This window comes from Raphanus sativus, chromosome 1 (assembly GCF_000801105.2).
Source record: "Raphanus sativus cultivar WK10039 chromosome 1, ASM80110v3, whole genome shotgun sequence".
Taxonomy (NCBI): domain Eukaryota; kingdom Viridiplantae; phylum Streptophyta; class Magnoliopsida; order Brassicales; family Brassicaceae; genus Raphanus; species Raphanus sativus.
In genome coordinates, this window is record NC_079511.1 from 21,411,368 (window position 1) to 21,431,861 (window position 20,494).

The 20,494-nt window shown below is 37.8% G+C and overlaps 1 protein-coding gene, 1 long non-coding RNA gene and 1 pseudogene across 3 annotated transcripts; 2 read left to right on the plus strand and 1 right to left on the minus strand.

Annotated features, from left to right (window-relative positions):
- The first annotated feature begins 3,857 nt into the window (after positions 1-3,857).
- On the plus strand, positions 3,858-6,192 carry LOC108831839 (uncharacterized). Its single transcript, XM_018605349.1, has 4 exons — positions 3,858-4,393; positions 4,459-4,805; positions 4,926-5,192; positions 5,342-6,192. Exons 1-4 carry the CDS (start codon positions 3,858-3,860, stop codon positions 6,190-6,192), a joined length of 2,001 nt encoding a protein of 666 aa, XP_018460851.1.
- A 9,059-nt stretch (positions 6,193-15,251) lies between these two features.
- On the minus strand, positions 15,252-17,288 carry LOC130511749 (uncharacterized). Of its 2 annotated transcripts, none has more exons than XR_008945264.1 (5): positions 16,970-17,288; positions 16,417-16,472; positions 15,992-16,073; positions 15,771-15,861; positions 15,252-15,683 (listed from the first exon to the last, which is right to left on the minus strand). It is a non-coding gene; the product is annotated as an uncharacterized LOC130511749 (long non-coding RNA). The 2 variants fall into 2 exon arrangements; XR_008945255.1 differs by having other exon boundaries at positions 15,771-15,879.
- Positions 17,289-17,508: 220 nt separating this feature from the next.
- On the plus strand, positions 17,509-20,136 carry LOC130495957 (F-box protein At1g30790-like; annotated as a pseudogene).
- Positions 20,137-20,494: the final 358 nt, after the last annotated feature.

Below are 20,494 nucleotides of genomic sequence, written 5' to 3' on the forward strand. Positions count from 1 at the left end.
ACAACACTGATCTCTGAAGAACGTCCGATATTGCAAAGATCTACAGTCTCAGCCACTTCCTCAACATAAACAGCCGTCGTTTCAGTCTCCAACAAGACAACTCTAACTAAGATTCAGCTCGGAGTCGATGTGAAACTCCTCCAGTGGGAAATCTTACTCATCTTAGAGTAAATCATGGCACCACGTTACAGTGAAGAAGAGAAAGGGAAACAACAAGTCAAGGGGGCGGTACGAGAAAACATCAAACGCATTAAAGCCCCTGCTTTGGACAACACAAAGCTGATAGAAGAAAATGCTCTTACTCTGATAGGGAGACTAACCAACCCTCGAGAGCAAAGAATCTGGGCCTTGCTTCCTGCGCTCCCCCGCAAATGGAACCTACAAGGCAAGGTAGAAGGATCAGACTTGGGCAACAACTGCTTCCTTTTTCGCTTTGAGAGAGAAGATGACCTACTGCGGGTCTTAGACAACAGGCCATACCACTTTGCTTACTGGATGGTTATCATCCAGAGATGGGAACCAGTTATTTCTCGAACGTTCCCGTCGACTATCCCTTTCTGGATCAAAATTAAAGGGATCCCTCTTCATTACTGGCATGAAGACACGGTACGCAGAGTTGGTCAAGAGCTAGGGACCTACGAGAAATATGAGCTGACTAAGACAACGGCACGAGTTCGAGTCCTAGTAGATGGACTAAAACCCATGACAAAAGAGTCAATACTGGAGTTTGAATCGGGAAGGAAAGCTTCCTAACCTTAGAATATGAAAGATTAGAACTCCACTGCTCTTTCTGCTACTCCCTCCTGCACCTGCAGAAGCATTGCCCACTGAAACTACAAGAAGAGGTGCATGAAATAGAGATATCTGGCTCCAACAGCAAACATGCAAGTCAGGCTGAGAGGGAGTTAGTTACCTCTAGGGCAAAGTCAGGAGTCAACTACGCTCCAAGCTACAATCCCCGAGGTGTCGCTTTAGAAGAACCACAAGAAAGCAAGAGACACGCGCAAACAAACCCTCCTCCACAAGTCTTCAGAGAAAGAGTAGACAGGTACGGTAACCCTTTTGGAGATAGGGTGGGTACAAAACAGACTCGCAATCCACCTCCAGAAAAAGCGTCCGAACTGGAAAACGCCTCAAAGCAGGACAGGAAACAAACACAAAGTTACACCCCTTCCTACGCAAAAACCAGAGAACTAGCTAACAACAGAGGTCAAAGGAACAGAGACCTGATTCCCCGTCGAAGTGAAGGTCAATGGAGGCCTAAAGTGACTTCTGAACCAGAGATCCTACCTGGAAAAGAAAGGACAACAACGGTGGATAGCCAGAAGATAGAGACACAACCAGGTCTCGTCCTTTCAACTACGGAGGAAAATGCAAATCGCTCAAGGGAGGAAATTATGGAAGAATTAAATGAAGTAACCCGCCAGTACCTGAGTTGCGCTAATCCCGTGGAAGCTGCAGCACGAAGACAAAGAGTCCTCTTTACTGATGCACAGGGATTGATGGAGCGAACTGCAGAAAACATTATGGCTTCTAGAGCCCATGTCACTTTGCGCCCACATCTCTCAGATAGCAATCCAGTAACCCCTCCACCTCTTCAGGTATCATACAATCAGACGTTTATCTCTCCACGAAGATTGGAGCTTCTTAGCCCCATAAACCTAGACGAAGAGGCCAACGCCTTGGAAGTGGGAGAGATAGCTACAGTCTCCGCAAATCCCCAGAGCAAGGAGCAAACTGAGGACAGACCTGCAAGGATTAAATCAATCATTGTCAGCCCTATGGATGAGAATCGAGCACAACCTCCAACGTCTCCTGTTATCTTAGAGTCGCCTTCAGATAACCAAACTCTCTTGGATTTCCAAAACAAAGCAAAGAAAAAGGCACAAAGGTCAGCAAGGAAAACACCTATGCACTCTAGCCCAAACATCCTGAGAGGAGCAAGTTTTAAGAAAAAGAAGTTATCTCAAATCCAATACTCACCAAGGGGAGGAACCTCGCTGACAAAAGCTTCATCGAGAGCTACCAAGATCGCAAAAAAGGCTTCTGATGAGGCAGGACCCTCTCATGTCCAATCAAACCCTCCTATCCAACTGATCCCTGCCCTGTCCAAGAAAAAACAGGATTTTCAGTCAGGGGCGCACCGGGTTCCTTAGGCATTCTGAGCTGGAACTGATGCGGGTTGGGGAACCCCGCAACAGTCCAGCGTTTAAAGGAGTTACAAAGGAAAAGATCACCCGATGTAACCTTCCTAATGGAGACTAAAAATCCCACAGAAATGATGCTGAAGGAACTTCACTGGTTCCAAAACTTCAACCACTATGCTGTTGTACCCCATAGCCCCGGTGGAGGTGGACTCTTTCTTGCCTGGAAAAAAGACATAGATCTCAAAGTTAATCAAGCGACAGACAACTTCATCGACACAACTATAACTTACAAAGGCATTGAGTTTCACACAGCTTTCGTGTATGGAGAACCGGATAGTTCAAAGAGGTTGGGAGTTTGGAATACTATCTCTAACCTACACCCAACAAATGGAGGACCATGGTTTCTCACTGGTGACTTTAATGAAATAATCGACAACAGTGAGAAATGTGGAGGTCCAGACAGAGCAGAGGGGACCTTTGGGGCTTTTAGATCCTTTCTATCACAAAACGACCTATTTGATCTAAAACACTCAGGGAGCTTTCTCTCTTGGAGGGGAAAGAGGCACACACACCTGGTTTTGTGAAGACTAGACAGAGCATTAAGCAAAAGCGCTTGGGCAGACCTCTTTCCGGCATGTAGAAGCCAGTACCTCAAATATGAAGCATCTGACCACAGACCCCTCTTGTCCTTCCTCGATACCTCAAAAAGAAAAGGAGCAAAAATCTTTAGATTCGACAGGCGTTTGAATGATAATCTAGAGATAAAGAATCTGGTTTCCAATGTCTGGTCTAGGAACTCTTACCTGTCTGTGGAAGAGAGGCTCTCTCTCTCTGTCGCCAGGCCATATGCAAGTGGTGCAAGGCTTTCTACGAGAATAGCCAACACGCTTTGGAGGAAACACGCGACAGACTGGATGCGGCTTTATCAGACCCGATACAGAATGTGCCCCTTATCTAGAAGCTAAACGGGGATCTTCTCGAGCTTTACAAAGCAGAGGAAAGCTTCTGGAAGCAACGAAGCAGACATTTATGGTTAAGCTTGGGTGATTCTAATACGGGCTACTTTCATGCAGTATCAAAAGGAAGACAAACGAGAAATAGATTCTCAGTAATAAAGAACAATGATGGGCTACCTTTCTATGAAGAGGAACAGATAGCAGACATTGTCTCCGCCTACTATGCAGATCTCTTTAAGACATCAGGCTACCATGGGAACCGAACAGTATCAGAGGCTATCACGCCCTGCATTACAACGGAACAGAATTAGAAGCTGATCGGCATTCCACAAGCAAATGAGATAAAAGAGGCTACCTTCTCAATCAATGGAGACAAGGCTCCCGGACCAGATGGCTTCTCAGCCAATTTATTCCATGCTAACTGGGAAATAGTTGGCCCAGCAGTGATCAAGGAGGTTCAAAGCTTCTTCATAACCGGTATACTGGCACCTACAATTAACAAGACCCATGTTAGACTCATACCTAAGATCCTAGGTGCCAAAAGGGTTGAAGAGTACATGCCAATAGCTTATGCAACATATACTACAAGATTATCTCAAAAATCATTTCCATCAGACTAAAGACAGTTCTAGGAGTGATCATTTCAGAGAATCAGTCAGCATTCGTGGCAGGAAGAGCAATTGCAGACAATGTTCTAATTACACACGAGGTGCTACACTTCCTAAAGTCCTCGAAGGCAGAGATAAAATGCACTATGGCAGTCAAGACTGATATGTCTAAAGCCTATGATAGGATTGAATGGAAATTCATCTCAGATGTACTACAACAACTAGGATTCCATGCGGTATGGATCAACTGGGTCATGCAGTGTGTAACTACAGTATCCTATTCCTACCTGATTAATGATGCAGCATATGGAAATGTCTTACCTCTCCGCGGAATCAGGCAGGGTGATCCGTTATCCCCCTACGTCTTCATTCTCTGCAGTGAAGTATTGTCAGGGATGTGCAGAGAGGCAGCCAGGAAAGGTACGCTTCAAGGAATCAGAGTGGCTCGCAGATGTCCAAGGATAAATCATCTGCTCTTTGCAGATGATACGATGTTCTTCTGCCTTGCATCCCAAACTAGCTGCGAAGCTCTGTTGACGATACTAGCTGACTACGGGAAAGCTTCTGGTCAGATGATTAACAAATCAAAATCTTCCATCACGTTCTCGAACAAAACCCCACCTGCAGTCAAAGAAAATGTCAAATTAATGCTGGGAATTACAAAGGAGGGTGGCTTAGGCAAGTATCTAGGACTACCAGAGCATTTTGGTAAAAGTAAAAAAGATCTGTTCACCTCTATTGTAACAGAATACGACAGAGGGCTGTTAGCTGGTCCACAAAGAGACTCTCCAAGGCAGGGAAGCTTACAATGCTGAAGTCTATCCTCAGTGCAATCCCCACGTACGCCATGTCGTGTTTCCAACTCCCTGTGAACCTGTGCAAAAGAATTCAATCAGTACTGACTCGTTTCTGGTGGGATGATGCTGAAGGAAACAAGAAAATGTGCTGGGTCGCATGGGATCAACTAACAAAACCTAAAGATCTAGGGGGTTTGGGACTTCGAGACATTCAACGCTTCAACCAAGCTCTACTAGCAAAGTTGGCTTGGAGAATCCTCACAGTACCCGAAAGTCTATTTGCACGCATCCTGACAGGTAAATACTGTCAAGGAAAAACCTTCCTAGAAGTGGAGCCACCACAAAATTGCTCACACGGTTGGAGAAGCATCCTATATGGTAGGGACCTGTTAAAGGAGAACCTAGGGAAATAAATAGGCAATGGACAGACAACCCGCATCTGGAGGGACTCTTGGATCTCTTCGAATGAAGTACTAAAGCCTAGGGGTCCTATTAAAGAGTCAGACCTAGAACTAACGGTGGCAGATCTCCTAACTTCAGAGCTTAAATGGAACAAGAAGAGAATATATGAACTGCTACCTGATCTAGCGATGCAGATTCAGTGCATTAAGCCGAGTACCACAGGTGCGGAAGACTCTTACATTTGGCATCAAACGACTACAGGAAGCTACTCCACCAAATCTGGTATTTTGCTGCAAACAAAACCCAACATCATCTATCACTAGCGAGAACAGAAGGAGAGTTTAGCTGGATCAGAGACATTTGGGCAGGGAAATTCTCACCGAAGATGAAAACTTTTCTCTGGTCAATCCTTCACAATGTCATCCCTATAGGCTCAAACCTGCAGAAAAGAGGGATGGTAGCAGTAGTCAACTGTATTAGATGCCAAGCAACACAAGCAACAGAAACCGAAGTTCATTGTTTCTTTACCTGTCCATTCGCAAAGGAAGTGTGGGATCTAATCCCTCTAACTACAGCAGTTCTCCTAGCTGCGGAACCAAACTTCAAGGACATCGTGGTATCATTCAGGAAAGCGTCCTGCCTCCCACCATCAGGCATAACCCTCAATATTCTCCCCTGGATCTTGTGGGCAATTTGGACATCGAGGAACACGCTTATCTTCGAAGGTCGCTACCTTTCACCGAAGGAAACAGCCCTGAAAGGAATCAGGTTAGCTAAAGAATGGTCAGCATCGCAATCAATAGTCAACGACAAGAACAACTTACCACGTAAACCAACCGAACGATCACGAGAACGACCAAGGACAATCACCGACAGTAACCGTGTCTCTTGCATGACGGATGCGGCTTGGAACAAGGACAGACTAACATCAGGACTGGGCTGGCTCTTCTCAGGACCAGGCTTCGAACCACCTCTCAAAGGATCGGTGGTGGAATCATCGATCGGATCGCCACTGGTCGCGGAAGCTTCAGCAATCCGATCAGCTCTCTGCATGGCAATCACCCTGGAGATCTCCTCTCTCGAGGTTTTCTCCGACAATCAAACGCTCGTACGAGCTATCTCCGGCATCACTCAGGCGAAGGAGATCATCGGCATCGTGAAAGACATCCGATTGATATCTACTGAGTTTGCTTCAATTTCCTTTTCGCACATCTCTCGTTCCCTAAACGCGGTGGCTGACGCCATAGCGAAAGAAACTCTTCGTCTCTCAATTTCTTTGTAATGAACTTCATGGGCTTGGGTCTGGTTTGGGCCCATTCTCCATCTTTATCTTTCTAATGAAGCCTTTTATGTGACAAAAAAAACCAAGTTGCATACATAACAAGGACGATATCTAGGCAAAACCATATCTGTAGTTTTTTAGTTGGAGGTGTTCCGACACAACATTCATCACATGATATGCTATCATTGGGAAACGATAAGATTATCCAACAAGACAAACCAAAAAGTTAAAGACACAATTTGTTTTATCTAATAATAATAATACACAGAAAGGAGTCCAAAACGATAAGATGAGAATCCAAAAGAAGATCCTAACCTTCTACCACGTGTACAGATCACATTGTAGCTGTGCTTTGTCTCTTGCCTACTCCATGAACTAATGGAGAATTCATATCATTTTAACGATCTGAACAACGTCCTCGTCTTCCAGCTCGTGTTCCTGAGGTGTTAAGAGACAACGGCGGCAGGTAGTTAGTTAGAGATGCAATTTCAAAATGGCTTTAATCTCTTCTCTAGGGTGATACGCATCAGAACGTCTCCTTATCGAGTCAGGCAAGCTGTTGATCCTGACTTTGAACTCATTGTACTCACGTTTGACCCTTCTCCTGTCCTTTACGAAGTCAGGCTTCACTTTATTCTTGTAAGGATCTTTCTTTAAGCTAAAGTAAGAGCCAGGATTCCTCGGCTCGGTGGCATGTTTACGACAGAAAGGAACCCAAATGTTTGCAAAGCTCGCAGCTTCTGAAGATGCAAGAAGAGCTTGCAGATATCAATAGTCTTCCGTGACTAATTAGGCGACGAAGTCACTGATGCTGGAGGCATTAGTCGTTACTACATAAGACATGCAGAGTGGTGGGTTACCATGTGGATGCAAAGATATGCTGAGAAGGAGAAGAATAAACTGAGGGTTTATTTCTTGACGTAGTCGTTGAAATAGTTGCTGATGCAGTGTGTGTCAGAGAGTGAATCAGGAGGCATGCGGAGTGGTAGAGACCATGTGGATGCGAGATACTGAGCTGGCGTGGGATAAACTTGAGGAGCAAGTTTACACCGTGGAGAAAAGGCAAGAGATAAACTTGGGGAGCAAGTTTATGCCTTGAGGAATAAGTACATTCCAAGAAAAGGAAAGTGTACTTATTAATATGGAAGTTGTCCATATATCCATGTTGCTTTGGAGACTAGGGTTTCATGAACGGGGAGATCACTATAAAAGAGATAAGGAGTCGTGGGTATTCCAATAAGACACTGGGGGCTATTATTATAGAGGAAGGGTGAAAATCTCTTAGGGTGTTCTTGGGTCGTGCCGAAGCAGTTGCTGAGGTACTTGACGGTGGAGAGACATGAGCGGATAACTTAGGAATTGTTCAGTAGCAGCTGTTAGGGTGTTAACAGGCTAGCGAGGCTGATTAAGCAGAACTTGTAATTGAGTTGTACAAGGCGATTTCTAATAAAGCTATTGGTGTGTGCTTGTGTAATTGTCTCCTTGGTTTACCTTCTGCATTACTGATTGTGGTGTCGTCTTTGCACTTACAATTGGTATCAGAGCGGGTCACCTAAGTTACTGGTGTGATCCTTGAAGGTGAAGATGTACACGATTGTTTGATGCAGAAGACAATCATGTTGGATGATGGCCGATGATATGGTCATTGGAGGGCGCACATAAAGCTGTTGGTTTGAGGAATCAAGGAGCGTGCGTGGATAGCTGTGAAGACTGGGTGGGAGGAGCCTACCATATTTACAGCAGAGGGGAAGAAGCCGAAGCCTAAGGAGCCAAGACAAGGAGTGGTTCGAGAGGTAGTTCGAGAAGTAGTACGGCGGATGCGTCAGAGCCTGATGCAGTACTCATGAAGAAGCAGACGGGTGTGTCTGTGATGTTTGTATTGACATCTAAGCATCTATGTTTTAGCTTAGTATGCAATCAAGCAGGGGGAGAAGTGGTGACGTTCTGGTCCAAGGAGTGCATATCTCATGGGGGAGAAGAGCATGGTGATGGACATTCTGATGTAGATGGTGCATATCTCGTGGGGGAGAAGAGCATATCTATGTATGAAGATAAAGATAGTGCAAGTCTCGTGGGGGAGAAAGGCATATCTAATGTGGAGGTTTCCAGGTGAGGAAACGTGGTTGTTGAACCAGAAGGGTATTGTGCTTGATTGGCACACAAAGCTAAAAGGGGGAGATTTAAGATGCAAGAAGAGCTTGCAGATGTCAATAGTCTTCCGTGACTAACTAGGCGACGAAGTCACTGATGCTGGAGGCATTAGTCGTTACTACATAAGGCATGCAGAGTGGTGGGTTACCATGTGGATGCAAGGATATGCTGAGATGGAGAAGAATAAACTGAGGGTTTATTTTTGACGTAGTCGTTGAAGTAGTTGCTGATGCAGTGTGTGTCAGAGAGTGAATCAGGAGGCATGCGGAGTGGTAAAGACCATGTGGATGCGAGATGCTGAGCTGGCGTGGGATAAACTTGAGGAGCAAGTTTACACCGTGGAGAAAAGGCAAGAGATAAACTTGGGGAGCAAGTTTATGCCTTGAGGAATAAGTACATTCCAAGAAAAGGAAAGTGTACTTATTAATATGGAAGTTATCCATATATCCATGTTTCCTTGGAGACTAGGGTTTCAGGAACGTGGAGATCACTATAAAAGAGCTTTGGAGTCGTGGGTATTCCAATAAGACACTGGGGGCTGTTATTATAGAGGAAGGGTGAAAATCCCTTAGGGTGTTCTTGGGTTGTGCCGAAGCAGTTGCTGAGGTACTTGACGGTAGAGAGACATGAGCGGGTAGCTTAGGAATTGTTCAGTAGCAGCTGTTAGGATGTTAACAGGCTAGCGAGGCTGATTAAGCAGAACTTGTAATTGAGTTGTACAAGGCGATTTCTAATAAAACTATTGGTGTGTGCTTGTGTAATTGTCTCTCTTGGTTTACCTTCTGCATTACTTATTGTGGTGTCTTCTTTGCACTTACAGCTTCAGCCATGGCTACAAATGTGAGAAGTGCACATCCATCATCTGATACGTAGCAAGCAAGCTTCTCACAAGGATATTCCGCAGCTAGGATCGATAAAATGGTGTTAGCAGTGACAAAAGGAGGTTCTTTCTCGGGATCTGCTGTAGACACAAACACATCGAGACCAGGAAGGTCTGACTTTCCGGTCGGGTTGCTCGGTGTTGGCATTTCGAACTTTTCCTTCAGGACTTGGAGATCAGTGGAACGGTTAACCGGACATAGCTTAGGGAGCTGATCAAGAAGCCAAGAGAAGGCGAACCAATGCAAGTACAACCACACAGATCAAATATCAAAAGCCTGCAAGAAAAGAAAAAACATTTTTATTAAGATCACGATCTGAAATTGGTCCTTTTTGTTGTACTTTTCTTATATATATTGAAAACATTTTTTTACTAATGGTTATTGGAAAATATTTTAGTAAAAATAAATGCTTGAATATATGCATATTTTAAAGTAATTTTTTCATATAAATCAACTTTAAATTATTATTTTGATATAAATCAACTTTAAATTATTATTTTGATTTGAAATATGTATATAAAATTTAAATTTTATTTTATGATTATTTTAGACAAAAAAATGTTTTTAGGTAACTAGATTAGTTCATTTTGTATATTTTAAAACTGATCTAAGTAGATAGTTTTTATAATATAATGGATTACCAATTTTTTTAATAACATAAGCCGTTATTTTTTTTCTTCTTGACATATCCATGTTTCAAAATTTTAATTTTTCGCATTAGTTTTCTATGAATTATTATTAATTTTATGATATTTTAAAAAAAAAAATTGAACTTTTGAAATTTTTATGTTTGACTAAGCTAAATAAGGTAATAATATTGTATTTAAAAATTGTTTTATATAATATACTATTTATATTTCAGTTTGTATTTTTATTTTCACTATAAAAATTATAAATATAGTGACAGAATTGTAAGCAAAAAGAAATAAAGAAAGGAGATTGTTTAATCTATTGTAAAAACAATGGCTAAATGTGTAACAAAAAGAAGTATTAAATATGTTATTCATGTTTCTAAATAATTTTTATTTGTTATTAATTTACTGAAAATACAGTGATTAAATAAATAAATAAAAGAAAGTACAAATTTATACTATTTATGTTTCCAAACATATTTCATTTATTCTAGTATCCTTGTTTCCAAAACATCCAATTGTGTTCTTCAACTTTAGTAATATCGTATGTGTCGATTACTTATGTGGTATAAAGCAATATAAATATTTTATTACATGGACTGACCATCAATAGGGTTAAATATATTTTGTATATTGTAACAAACCACTGAGTAGTTAGAAGTCTTATTAGCTTGAACCCAGTTCAATGCCAGCCCAAAACCGCTAATGATAAAGACAAAAAAACTGCTGCGTAGTCGAATTTGACTGGTTCAAATGCAGCGGTCGCAGGAGTCTGCGGATGTGGGTGGTTGTGGTTTCTTGCGGTTTTAAGAGATTTGTACGACTAGTATTGCAGTTAGAAATTGGTGCGTTTGCGAAATATTTATGACTGGTTAACTACCAAACGCAGCAACTGTTAAATTATAAATTGACAATATTTACATTTTATATAATTATAAAACTTTCGAATATCAAAATATTATAATAAATATAAAAATTATCTTTAAAAGTTGTAGTTTTAATTTTTTAAAATATTATAAAAATATTTTTTATTTTAAAATTTATAATATTAATTAAATATATAAATATATTTTAGCATTTTATAATTCCAAATTAATTTTTATTGAATATTTTATTTTGTTTTTATAATATTTTTAAAATAAAAAAAATTTCACTCTCCCACAACCGCAAACACTGGCTAGAACCAACTTTTGAATTTAAGAGGTTTAGAGCAGTTCAAAGCGGTTTGAATGAATGTTGTAAAACGCTAACAACCACAACCAACCGCAAAAACTGCGTTTGCGGCTGATAGCGAAAAAACCAGTCATACCCTAACTGCTAATAATGCAGCAAAATGATCGTGGTTAATGGTTTTATGAAATTAGATTCAGTTGTAAATATTGATATATTGCTTCCTTATCTTTTAAGTTGGACTCAAACTTTATTAATTAGTTATGTTACTATTTTAATAGTATTGATTGTAATATGTAAAAGAATATTTGCAACTGATCAAGTGAACCATTGCATTCTTTAATAGCTACTGTAGCCTTTGATGATCAATTTTTGCAACAGTTGATAATTGACCATTGTAATATGATTAAACATTGTACTTGTGTGTTATTTGTAATTTTCGAACCACTTTTTAATTATTTCTGAACCACAAACATATTGCAATAAGACTTTTTCGTCCACGTCGCCTATTGATTCCTAGATCGGTTAGTGAAAGGTAATAGGTTGTTGTTTGTATAATAAATATGGATCATATTTGATTTCAATATTTTTGGACCAACAAACCATGCATTAATCATAATGCAGTTTAATATAAAGACAACTAGAGTTTGGATCCGCGCACCCGCGCGGATGTATGTTTAGAATGATTAAATGTTAAACATAAATTTGATGGCTTTCATATTTGTTGATTTTTGATATTGGTGTGTTTCGTTCGGTTTGTTGAGTATCTGATTATAAAATTTTAAAATATATAAATATCCATTTTTATTAGTATCAATATATTATTTTGGGTTTTTAACTCAATTTTATTATAAGTTGGTTATTAAGTTTAAATATTTTAAATTTTTAATTACAGGATTTTAAAAAATTAAAAATTAATGGAAATGTACAAAAAAAAAGTTGTTATGAAAATTGTTTTATGAAACTCCATCCACACAAATAGGCCCGATTTGTTAAAGTTTGAAAGGAAAAGTATATGCGAAGCCCAGTAGAAAAAATTTGTCCGCGAAAAAAACAGAAATTTTTTGTTAATTGTCTAAATTTTCTTAATGTATATATTTTACCACTTACCAGTATTTAATATGAATTTATAGTTTATAAGCATCAACTGCATTATTTGTTTTAAATTTTCATTTGTTTTAGTTGTTCATTTGTGTATACACACAGATATAGTATATATATATATAAATTAAGGTGAATTATCGTTAATTTAAAAATGAGTAATACAACAATATAAATAGAAATATAATATTATTTTACCATTTTTAAAGTATTATTTAATTTTATTTTGGAATATATAGGTTTAACTCGTAAATCATCATTATAACAATAAATAATATAATAGTAGAAATAAAACTATAATAATATTTTAAATTTTATAAAATATTATTTTATTTTATTTATAGTTATAGAATTTTTAGTTATACAACAATGTTTCAAAATTTTATGTAGTTTTCAATTTAATGATTTTAAAAATTTTATGTAATTTTTCAAAATTAAAATGTTATCATGCAAATATATTGAAGGAAAAGGTTTAATTAGGTACGATTTTATATTCAAAATCTAAAATAATACGATATTTAAGGAGCATATTATACGCATACAAAAATATAAAAAATTGACAAACAATAATAAATATTTGATATTGCGAACCAAAATCTAAACCATAAAAATATCAAACTGTACATTTATAAAATTATTATACAAAATGTTGGTCAACTTAGTCATAAAGAATATTATACTCTGTTTATATCATGCATATGTAATACAAAACGTGTATAATGGTGTAGAAACTTTTTGATACGAAGAACATTTTGTAATTGTATTTGAATGGATTGGTTTGCAAAGGGGTCAGTAGATTTTGAAACAACACGTTTTGATTTTCTGTGTTGGGTTTGGTAAAATTCAAAATTTAACATTAATAATCTGGGCCATTAACAATTCGTAAGCCCAATTTAGATCAACAAAAGTTTAAAAGAAATAAATAAAACTACGTCGTTTTGATGATAGTGGCATGATTATGTAATTTTTGTGCAACTCTAAGGGGTAAATACTATTTATACTTCGGCATTAATAATTTAGATTAGTTGTTTTCCTCTACCATGAAAAAGGTGTTTTTCTAAACAAAATTTTAAATTTTAAAATATTTTAAATATAAAACTAAGATAAAATAAAAATTATTTATTTTAAATTATACTTAAAAATAGATATGTATATATTTAAAAAGATATGTATATATTTAAAACATAATGTTAAATATTTTTATCTATTTATTTTGGTTAAAATATATTAAATTAGTTTGTATAAAATTAATAAAATTTGATATAAAAACTGTATAATTATCAAAAAGTACAAATGAACATTATTTTTAAAATATTTATATATATAAAAGAAGTATCATTTATAAATTAATCATTTATAAAATATTTATATATATTTAAATTAATCATTCAAAAATTAATCTTCTACTTTCACATTAGAAGATTTTTAATCATTTATAAAAGAAATATAAATGATTTTGTTTTTTGATACATATAAGTATAGTGAAATGAAGTGAACATAGATGAGGTTGTGGCTTATGATTAAAAATCTTCTTTGTACTGATTACTCAATGGATTGGTGCATTGCAGAAAAGTCATGTAATTATATACGTTGTGTCAATTTTGGAATGATGAAAGTTTTATAAATATGAAATGAGTTGGTGTGGCAGGTGGAGATTTATGAGTGCAATGACAACTTATTGAGTGATGAAAGTAGTCACAATATGACCAGAATTGGTGTAGCAGTCAAAATATGAACTGAGTTGGTGGGAGATGCAGAACGTGGAAACTGGCAAGAGAAGCAAATTATATAGTTGATTTAGTATAAGGTATGTAACTTGATTGTGATATTTTAAATGATTGGATGATAGGTTTATCAGAGTTTAGAAAAGGTCCAAAAAGTGGAAATAAACAAATGATCCTAATATTGAAAGTGTTTGGATGATAGGATTATTAGATTCTAGAGTAAAGAATCTCATCTAAACATAATACAAAAATCGAATATAATATAGTAGATGTAATACAAATAATCGAAATATTTTAGGTGTTTGGTTGTTAGGATTATCTAATTCTAAAAAAGGTCCAAAAGTGTCTAACAACCTTAATCGGTAGATAAAAAAACAGACCCTAAATTAATATAGTAGATGTGAGACGCAGAGATTTCTTTTTTTTTTTGCCAATGAATCAGCAACATGTTCTGATCCCTGAGAATGAAAGAAAGGTAGATGAACTTTAAACAAGAAGTTAGGCATTTGATTTCCATGATCTTGAATGTATAGTTTTGATGAGCTCATGGCAGTCGGATCAAATTCAGACTTTTGAGAAAAGTGAGTTTTTTGATGTGATGAGGAACAAGGCTTGGGCATTTCGGTTATATGTTCGCTTCGGTTCAACTATGTCGAGAGGGGGACACGAGAGGCTGAAGCTATTAGTATTGATGTCACGTCTAATCAAATATATTGGGACGACCTGACCTTATGTTGTTGCGTTATATAGTTTGACTTACCACTGTATCCCCCAAAGATACGATGGATGGGTCCATGGAAAACTAGATTTTTTTATCAATTTGGTTGATGGCTTGTTAACCTGCTGGTCCCTTACCTTGCAAACTAAGCTTAAATTGCTGTAAATTTTGCTTCTAAACATCCACTTCCAACAAGTCTGGCACTTTACATACACTTCCAACAAGTCTGGCACTGTCGTGTGGGTTTACTTGCTGTTATCTTTACTTTTATGTAAAGTAATTATGTAAGAATATTATTGTTGTAACACTAACAATGAGGTACGTCAATAATTTCCGTGGGGTTAGTTTTCTGAAAGACATGTTACATGTACATGAGAAAAATCTAAGTTTTATCAGTTTAAATGTGTCTTTTAAACTGACAAAATAGAAGTCCACAATTTTGTTTGTTTGTTTGTTTGTTTTACAAGTAATCGAAAATAAACAGTTTATACAAAAGACATTGTGGCATCATTGACTCAAACAGAGAACACAGGTAGCAAGACAAAGTTGAAAGAAATCTAGTGCATATATTACACAATACACAAGTATATATACAGATAAAAGTACAGAGTTGTGAAGCTAGAATAAACAAAAAAAACAAAAAATAAAAAGAAGGAAAAAGAAACAAATGCAAGTGACTAAAGATAACAAAAACAAGCTTGGTGCATAAATATTGATAAAGAAAAATCCCAAGAGTTTAGTTTTGTTTGTCAACAAGCTCTTACACATCATAAAAACACACAAATTTATTAAAAAGCAATACTATCAGCGTGTTGGGGTGAGAAAGAGACGCAGCAATTGAGACTAGGTGGTGTTGATTCTTCCTCTGACCAAGATCAATGATCAAGTGAGACTAGCGCAAGTTGCATAAGATTGGAGAAGAGTTACAGCAAGTTGCATCAAGTGAGACTAGCGCACGTCTCACCCATTCATTCACTATTTCCTCTGCTTTACTTCCTTTAACACCTTCTTCAAGTGCAGCAGCTGCTTCTGCTAGTTTTCCCTCGGCCAAACAATTATCGACCTTTGTAATTACGGACTCGATGACTCCGTTAGATTGGTCCACTTCCTTGAACTGTAACAGAAAAAAATCAAAGGAGGCAATTCAATTTCAGAGTTTTGAGTGCATAACTTTGTTTCTCTAAGTAGCATTATAGCATACCTTGAGCCACGATGCTATATGTGCTAATGATATCTATCTCTTTTTGGATTGGCAACCCTTTGGAGAGTGTATCTTCCAGCGCAAGTGCACCCTACAGCAACCGTAATTTCTTTTTTTTTTTTTTTTCAAAATCATATATCAACTCAAGAGATGATAAAAGAAAAGCAGAGGTAAAAGACATTAACATGAACCTACAATAAAATCAGACATTCGTTTCTTACCAATGCAAGATTGTGAACTGAATGCTCTTTGGCGAGCCTCTTCAGAGCGCGCATAGAATGCTGCCATACACAGTGCCTTTATCTACGGAAATTAGAAGAAAAGAAAGAGACATGTTTAAACATTCAGGAGTTTTCTTTAGTTACAAAGAGATAGGTAACAAAAACTCATGCAAGTTGTAAAGTTAGAATGTGGGCTCGATCATGAATTACATCTTTTACAAAACGTAAATCATGGCATTTCTCAACCTCAATAGAATCCTTGGATAATGTGTTTCAAGAACAATTCCCGCACACTGAAATTTTTAAGTCTACATATATTCCCTAAACCTTCTTCCTAGTAATAATTTCAAACAGTCTCTGCAGTACTATATACCCCTAGGTTGGAACCATAAGATAGTAGAAAATGAAGTATAATTATTACTTACATAGTTGCTCCCATTTCGTGTTGTCCACATTTAGCATCACAAAGTTCACTTTGTCCCTGCAAAACACAGCACCACAATTAAACTAAAGACAATAACACACACAAAAAAAAAGGCTTCAACTTTAGCCCTATAAAAAAGCTAAATTAGCATCTAAAGAGCTCTTTAACCTATAAAAGAGTAAAACTAAGATCCAAATTGATTCCTAAACAAGTGGCTGAAAGAACAGACCCACTCTTGTGTTGTTTTGCAACTAGAAGAATCTTCAAAGCTTTAGTTTGTTCATTATTAATATCCAAAACCACTCCTAAACAAGTTCCAATATATCCATCCATTAAAACCAACAATACAAGAGTGGGTATGTTCTTCAGCCAGAATCTTGAATTCAAGCTCTAGCTTGTTGTACAATAGCCAAATCCATTACTAGAGAAGTTTCCCTAATCAACTAAACAAACGCCACATAAGATTTGGGTGCAATAAGAATCTCCAAAGCCCTAACTTGCTCATATTCATTTTAACAAACAAACACACACATACAAAAGAGCATAGCATTTACTTGTATTGCTGCTCGATTTTTGTAAACATCAGCAGGGGCTAGTTCTCGACAAACCTCACACCAATCTGCATAGAAGAACGAAACAAGGCCAAAGTGGCGATTACAGAAGCAGCAGCGACTCTTTAGCTAAATTCACCATCGACCCATATAACAAAATCGAAACTTTCACATGGGGTTCGGAGGATTCTGGGTTCGCTTCGCAACGAACTCGAAAGGTTGATAATTTCGATTGATTGATTCCGTGATTAGATGATGGAAGAAGGCTTAATGAAAACACTAAGCATACAGAAGGGGATGGATGGTCATCATCAGAGATGAGCAAACACACATTTTAATATATTTATTAATTTAAGTTTGTTTTTCTTTTCTTTTTTTGTCTTTTCTTTTTTTTTTTTTCAAAAAAGACCGAACCTAGTTATTTAAACTAAAAAAGTAATTTGTGAGAGAGGTGTTAAAAAGTTAAGTTCAGAAAAAAAAAGGAAACTCCTTTGTCTTTATATATGGATCTATCAATCGAGTCGAATTAAGTGTTTTCGTCCATGATGAAACGCAAGGAACATGAGAAGGGCAGCCGAAGCACTTGGAGCCGATCCCTCTTGATCTGAAGAAGAAGAAGAAGACTAGATCGTCAAGAAGGGACAATGGCGTTGGTGGAAGCGACAAGAGCCGCCAGCGACATCATGTCATCCCTTACGATATGCAGGTGGAGACACTGATTAGATTGCCTGGAAAGTCTCTTATGAAGTTCCTATGCGTGTCCAAGACTTGGTATTCCCTTATCCGAAGCCAAAGATTCGTCGCTTCTTACTACGCTGCCAAGCCATCCCGTTTTGTAGCCGCTTTCACCAACTGTGTACTTGCTGATCCCAAGCGCCTGTTCGTCTTCTCGGGAGAGGAGGAGGAGGAGGAAAACTCTTCTTCTTTGGTCGCCAATCTAGACATGACAATACCCTCAGTAACCTTGTCTCACGGCAGCTTCAAGTATTCTTCCGTCCATGGCTTTATGGCTTGTAATGATGGGACAAGGTTCATTATATGTAACCCTAGCACGGGGCAAGTCATTACCTTTCCCTGCAAGGCAACGGGCACACGCTTGGGATACGATCCTGTTGGTGATCAATTCAAAGCATTGACCCTGTTGACATCTAGGTTTGATCATTTGCACAACCCTAGTTTGATGTGCACGCACGAGGTTATAACACTTGGAAGAGGAGGACGTGTAGTATCTCGTAGCCGATTTACATCCCCGCCTTATGACCCTATCACTATGGGACTAACCATCAATGGTTTCATGTATTATGGTGCTTCTGTTCCACTTCGAGAAGACAATCTGTTTCTTGTGTGTTTTGATGTTAGAAACGAGAGGATAGTAAGCTTTATCACAACCCCTACGGATGCCCTGGTTTGGCAGGGCTTTTCATCATTGATTGAATACAAAGGGAAGCTAGCTTTCCTTGTACCAAACTGTCAGGGACTTTCTTTCGACCGTTTTGATCTTTGGATACTGGAGGATGTGACGAAACATGAGTGGTCCAGACAATCATTCCACCTTCCCTTGTCTCTTCCCTTCACTGTTGGGATGGGTCAGCGTATGATTTCCCAAGGAACCAACAAGGCTGGTGAAATCATTTTCTCCCCAACTATTCTGCCAGGCCGTGCCCAGCCCTTTTATGTTTTCTACTTCAACCCTGTCACGAAAAAAACCACAAGAGTCAGGATCCACGGTGTCGCAGATACTGAAGAGTTCTGGAGCCGTTATGGACTCACAGACACATGTTGCGCTTCTTTCTTGCCCCAACACGCTGATAGTATTGCTTTTTTATAAATGTGTTGTGTTTTATGTGTAAGAGCTTGTTGACTAACAGATTTTTTTTTTTTGTTTTTTATTCATGCAGCAAACTTGTTTTTTTTGTTATCTGTTGATGGTTTTTTTTCTTCTTTTTTTCCTTCTTTATTTTTATATACTTGTGTATTGTGTGTAATATATGCACTAGACTTCTTTCAACTTGTCTTGCTGCTACTGTGTTCTCTGTTTGTACAAGGAAGACAACTATGCTTATTCGGTTAGTCTGTGTGGAAAATTTCTGATTTCTTTAGTTGTACACATATGTTTCTGTTTATGCTTACTGTTGCTTGCACCATATATTTCTTGTGTATTGTGTCATATATGCACTAGATGGGTGTATGGCTGCGCAGATGAAGGCTTTCTTTGACTCGACAGGGCAGCTGTGGAAAAGAGCAGATCGCCTGCTGGGTTCTTCGTGAGTACGGGGACTCAAGGAGGTGGCCAGGAGACCACTGCGTAAGCTTTTTAAAGTTTACTGCTTTATTTCCATTGGTTTTTTGAATCTGAAGCAGTTTGAGTTTTGGCACATTCAAAGCTTTGTCCTTTTGATTTGAGTGAAGTAAGTGCAGATCTATAGACATCAAAAACATGAACTTTTATGTTTCACCTGAAAAAGTTGTTGTGGCCGGGACTTTTATATATGTACAGTTTGAGTTTATCTATGGTTGGAATTGCTCTGTTCATTTATTAGATGTGTAGCTTCAGAACTCAATTGGATTGGGTCCAGCCACTATTTGAATAAGATAGGATTGTGAAATGAGGTTTATTACATTACATGAGGAGTGTTACTTTCCTCTAAATGGATAGATTCTTCAATGTTTTTACATGTTTGCACTCACTTATAATCTATTCCCTTCCTTTTTCTTTCTTTCTTCCTTTTTTTTTGGTCATTTGGCTTCTGTGATAGTTTTGGTTCCTTTACACAAAATATCTTTGCAATTTCTTCTTGTGCTACTGCTGATGACCTAACAAAGTTATATAGACAAGCATATAACAATGTGGAATCTCTGAAACAAATTTACAGTTTGTTGTCCTTTATTATGAATTTTTTTAGTGCGAGTCTCTGGAAACACTAGCTGATACCATGTGGCGTTTGTTTTGTAGGTGGACAGCAATCACACAGCTCGTGCACCACGGGATGCTGTTCGTCCCCGTAGGCTACACATTAGGAATTTAGGAGCAGGAGTTTTCAAGATGGACTCGATCCGCGGAGGGTCACCTTACGGAGCGGGTGTGTTCGCTGGTGATTGGTCAAGAGAAGCAACAGAGACAGAACTAGCTCTTGCTGAACTAAGGAAACTACAATAGCCAAGAAGAGACTTGCACAACCTTAAAAACAAAAAAGTCCCATTATTACTTCTTTTTCTCATCATTATTGTCTCTTTGATGATATTGTGTTCTTGTATCACAAACAAATATGTACATTTGTAAATTTTAAATTTTGCTATAATGTAGGTTTAAAATATACTGTTTGTTTTTAATTGCGTCAGGATTCTCCTAAGAAGAGGTGAAAACTGTTTATAAGAGCATCTGCAATGGGAATCCTTAGTCTTATAATATTATTCTTATTATTTTTTGTTTGAATAGTTAAGGATCCTAATCTAAATGTTTAGTCTAATGGTGAGCCTCAGTTTAAAGTCCTTATGAATAAAAAAATATTAAATATATTTTACTAGATG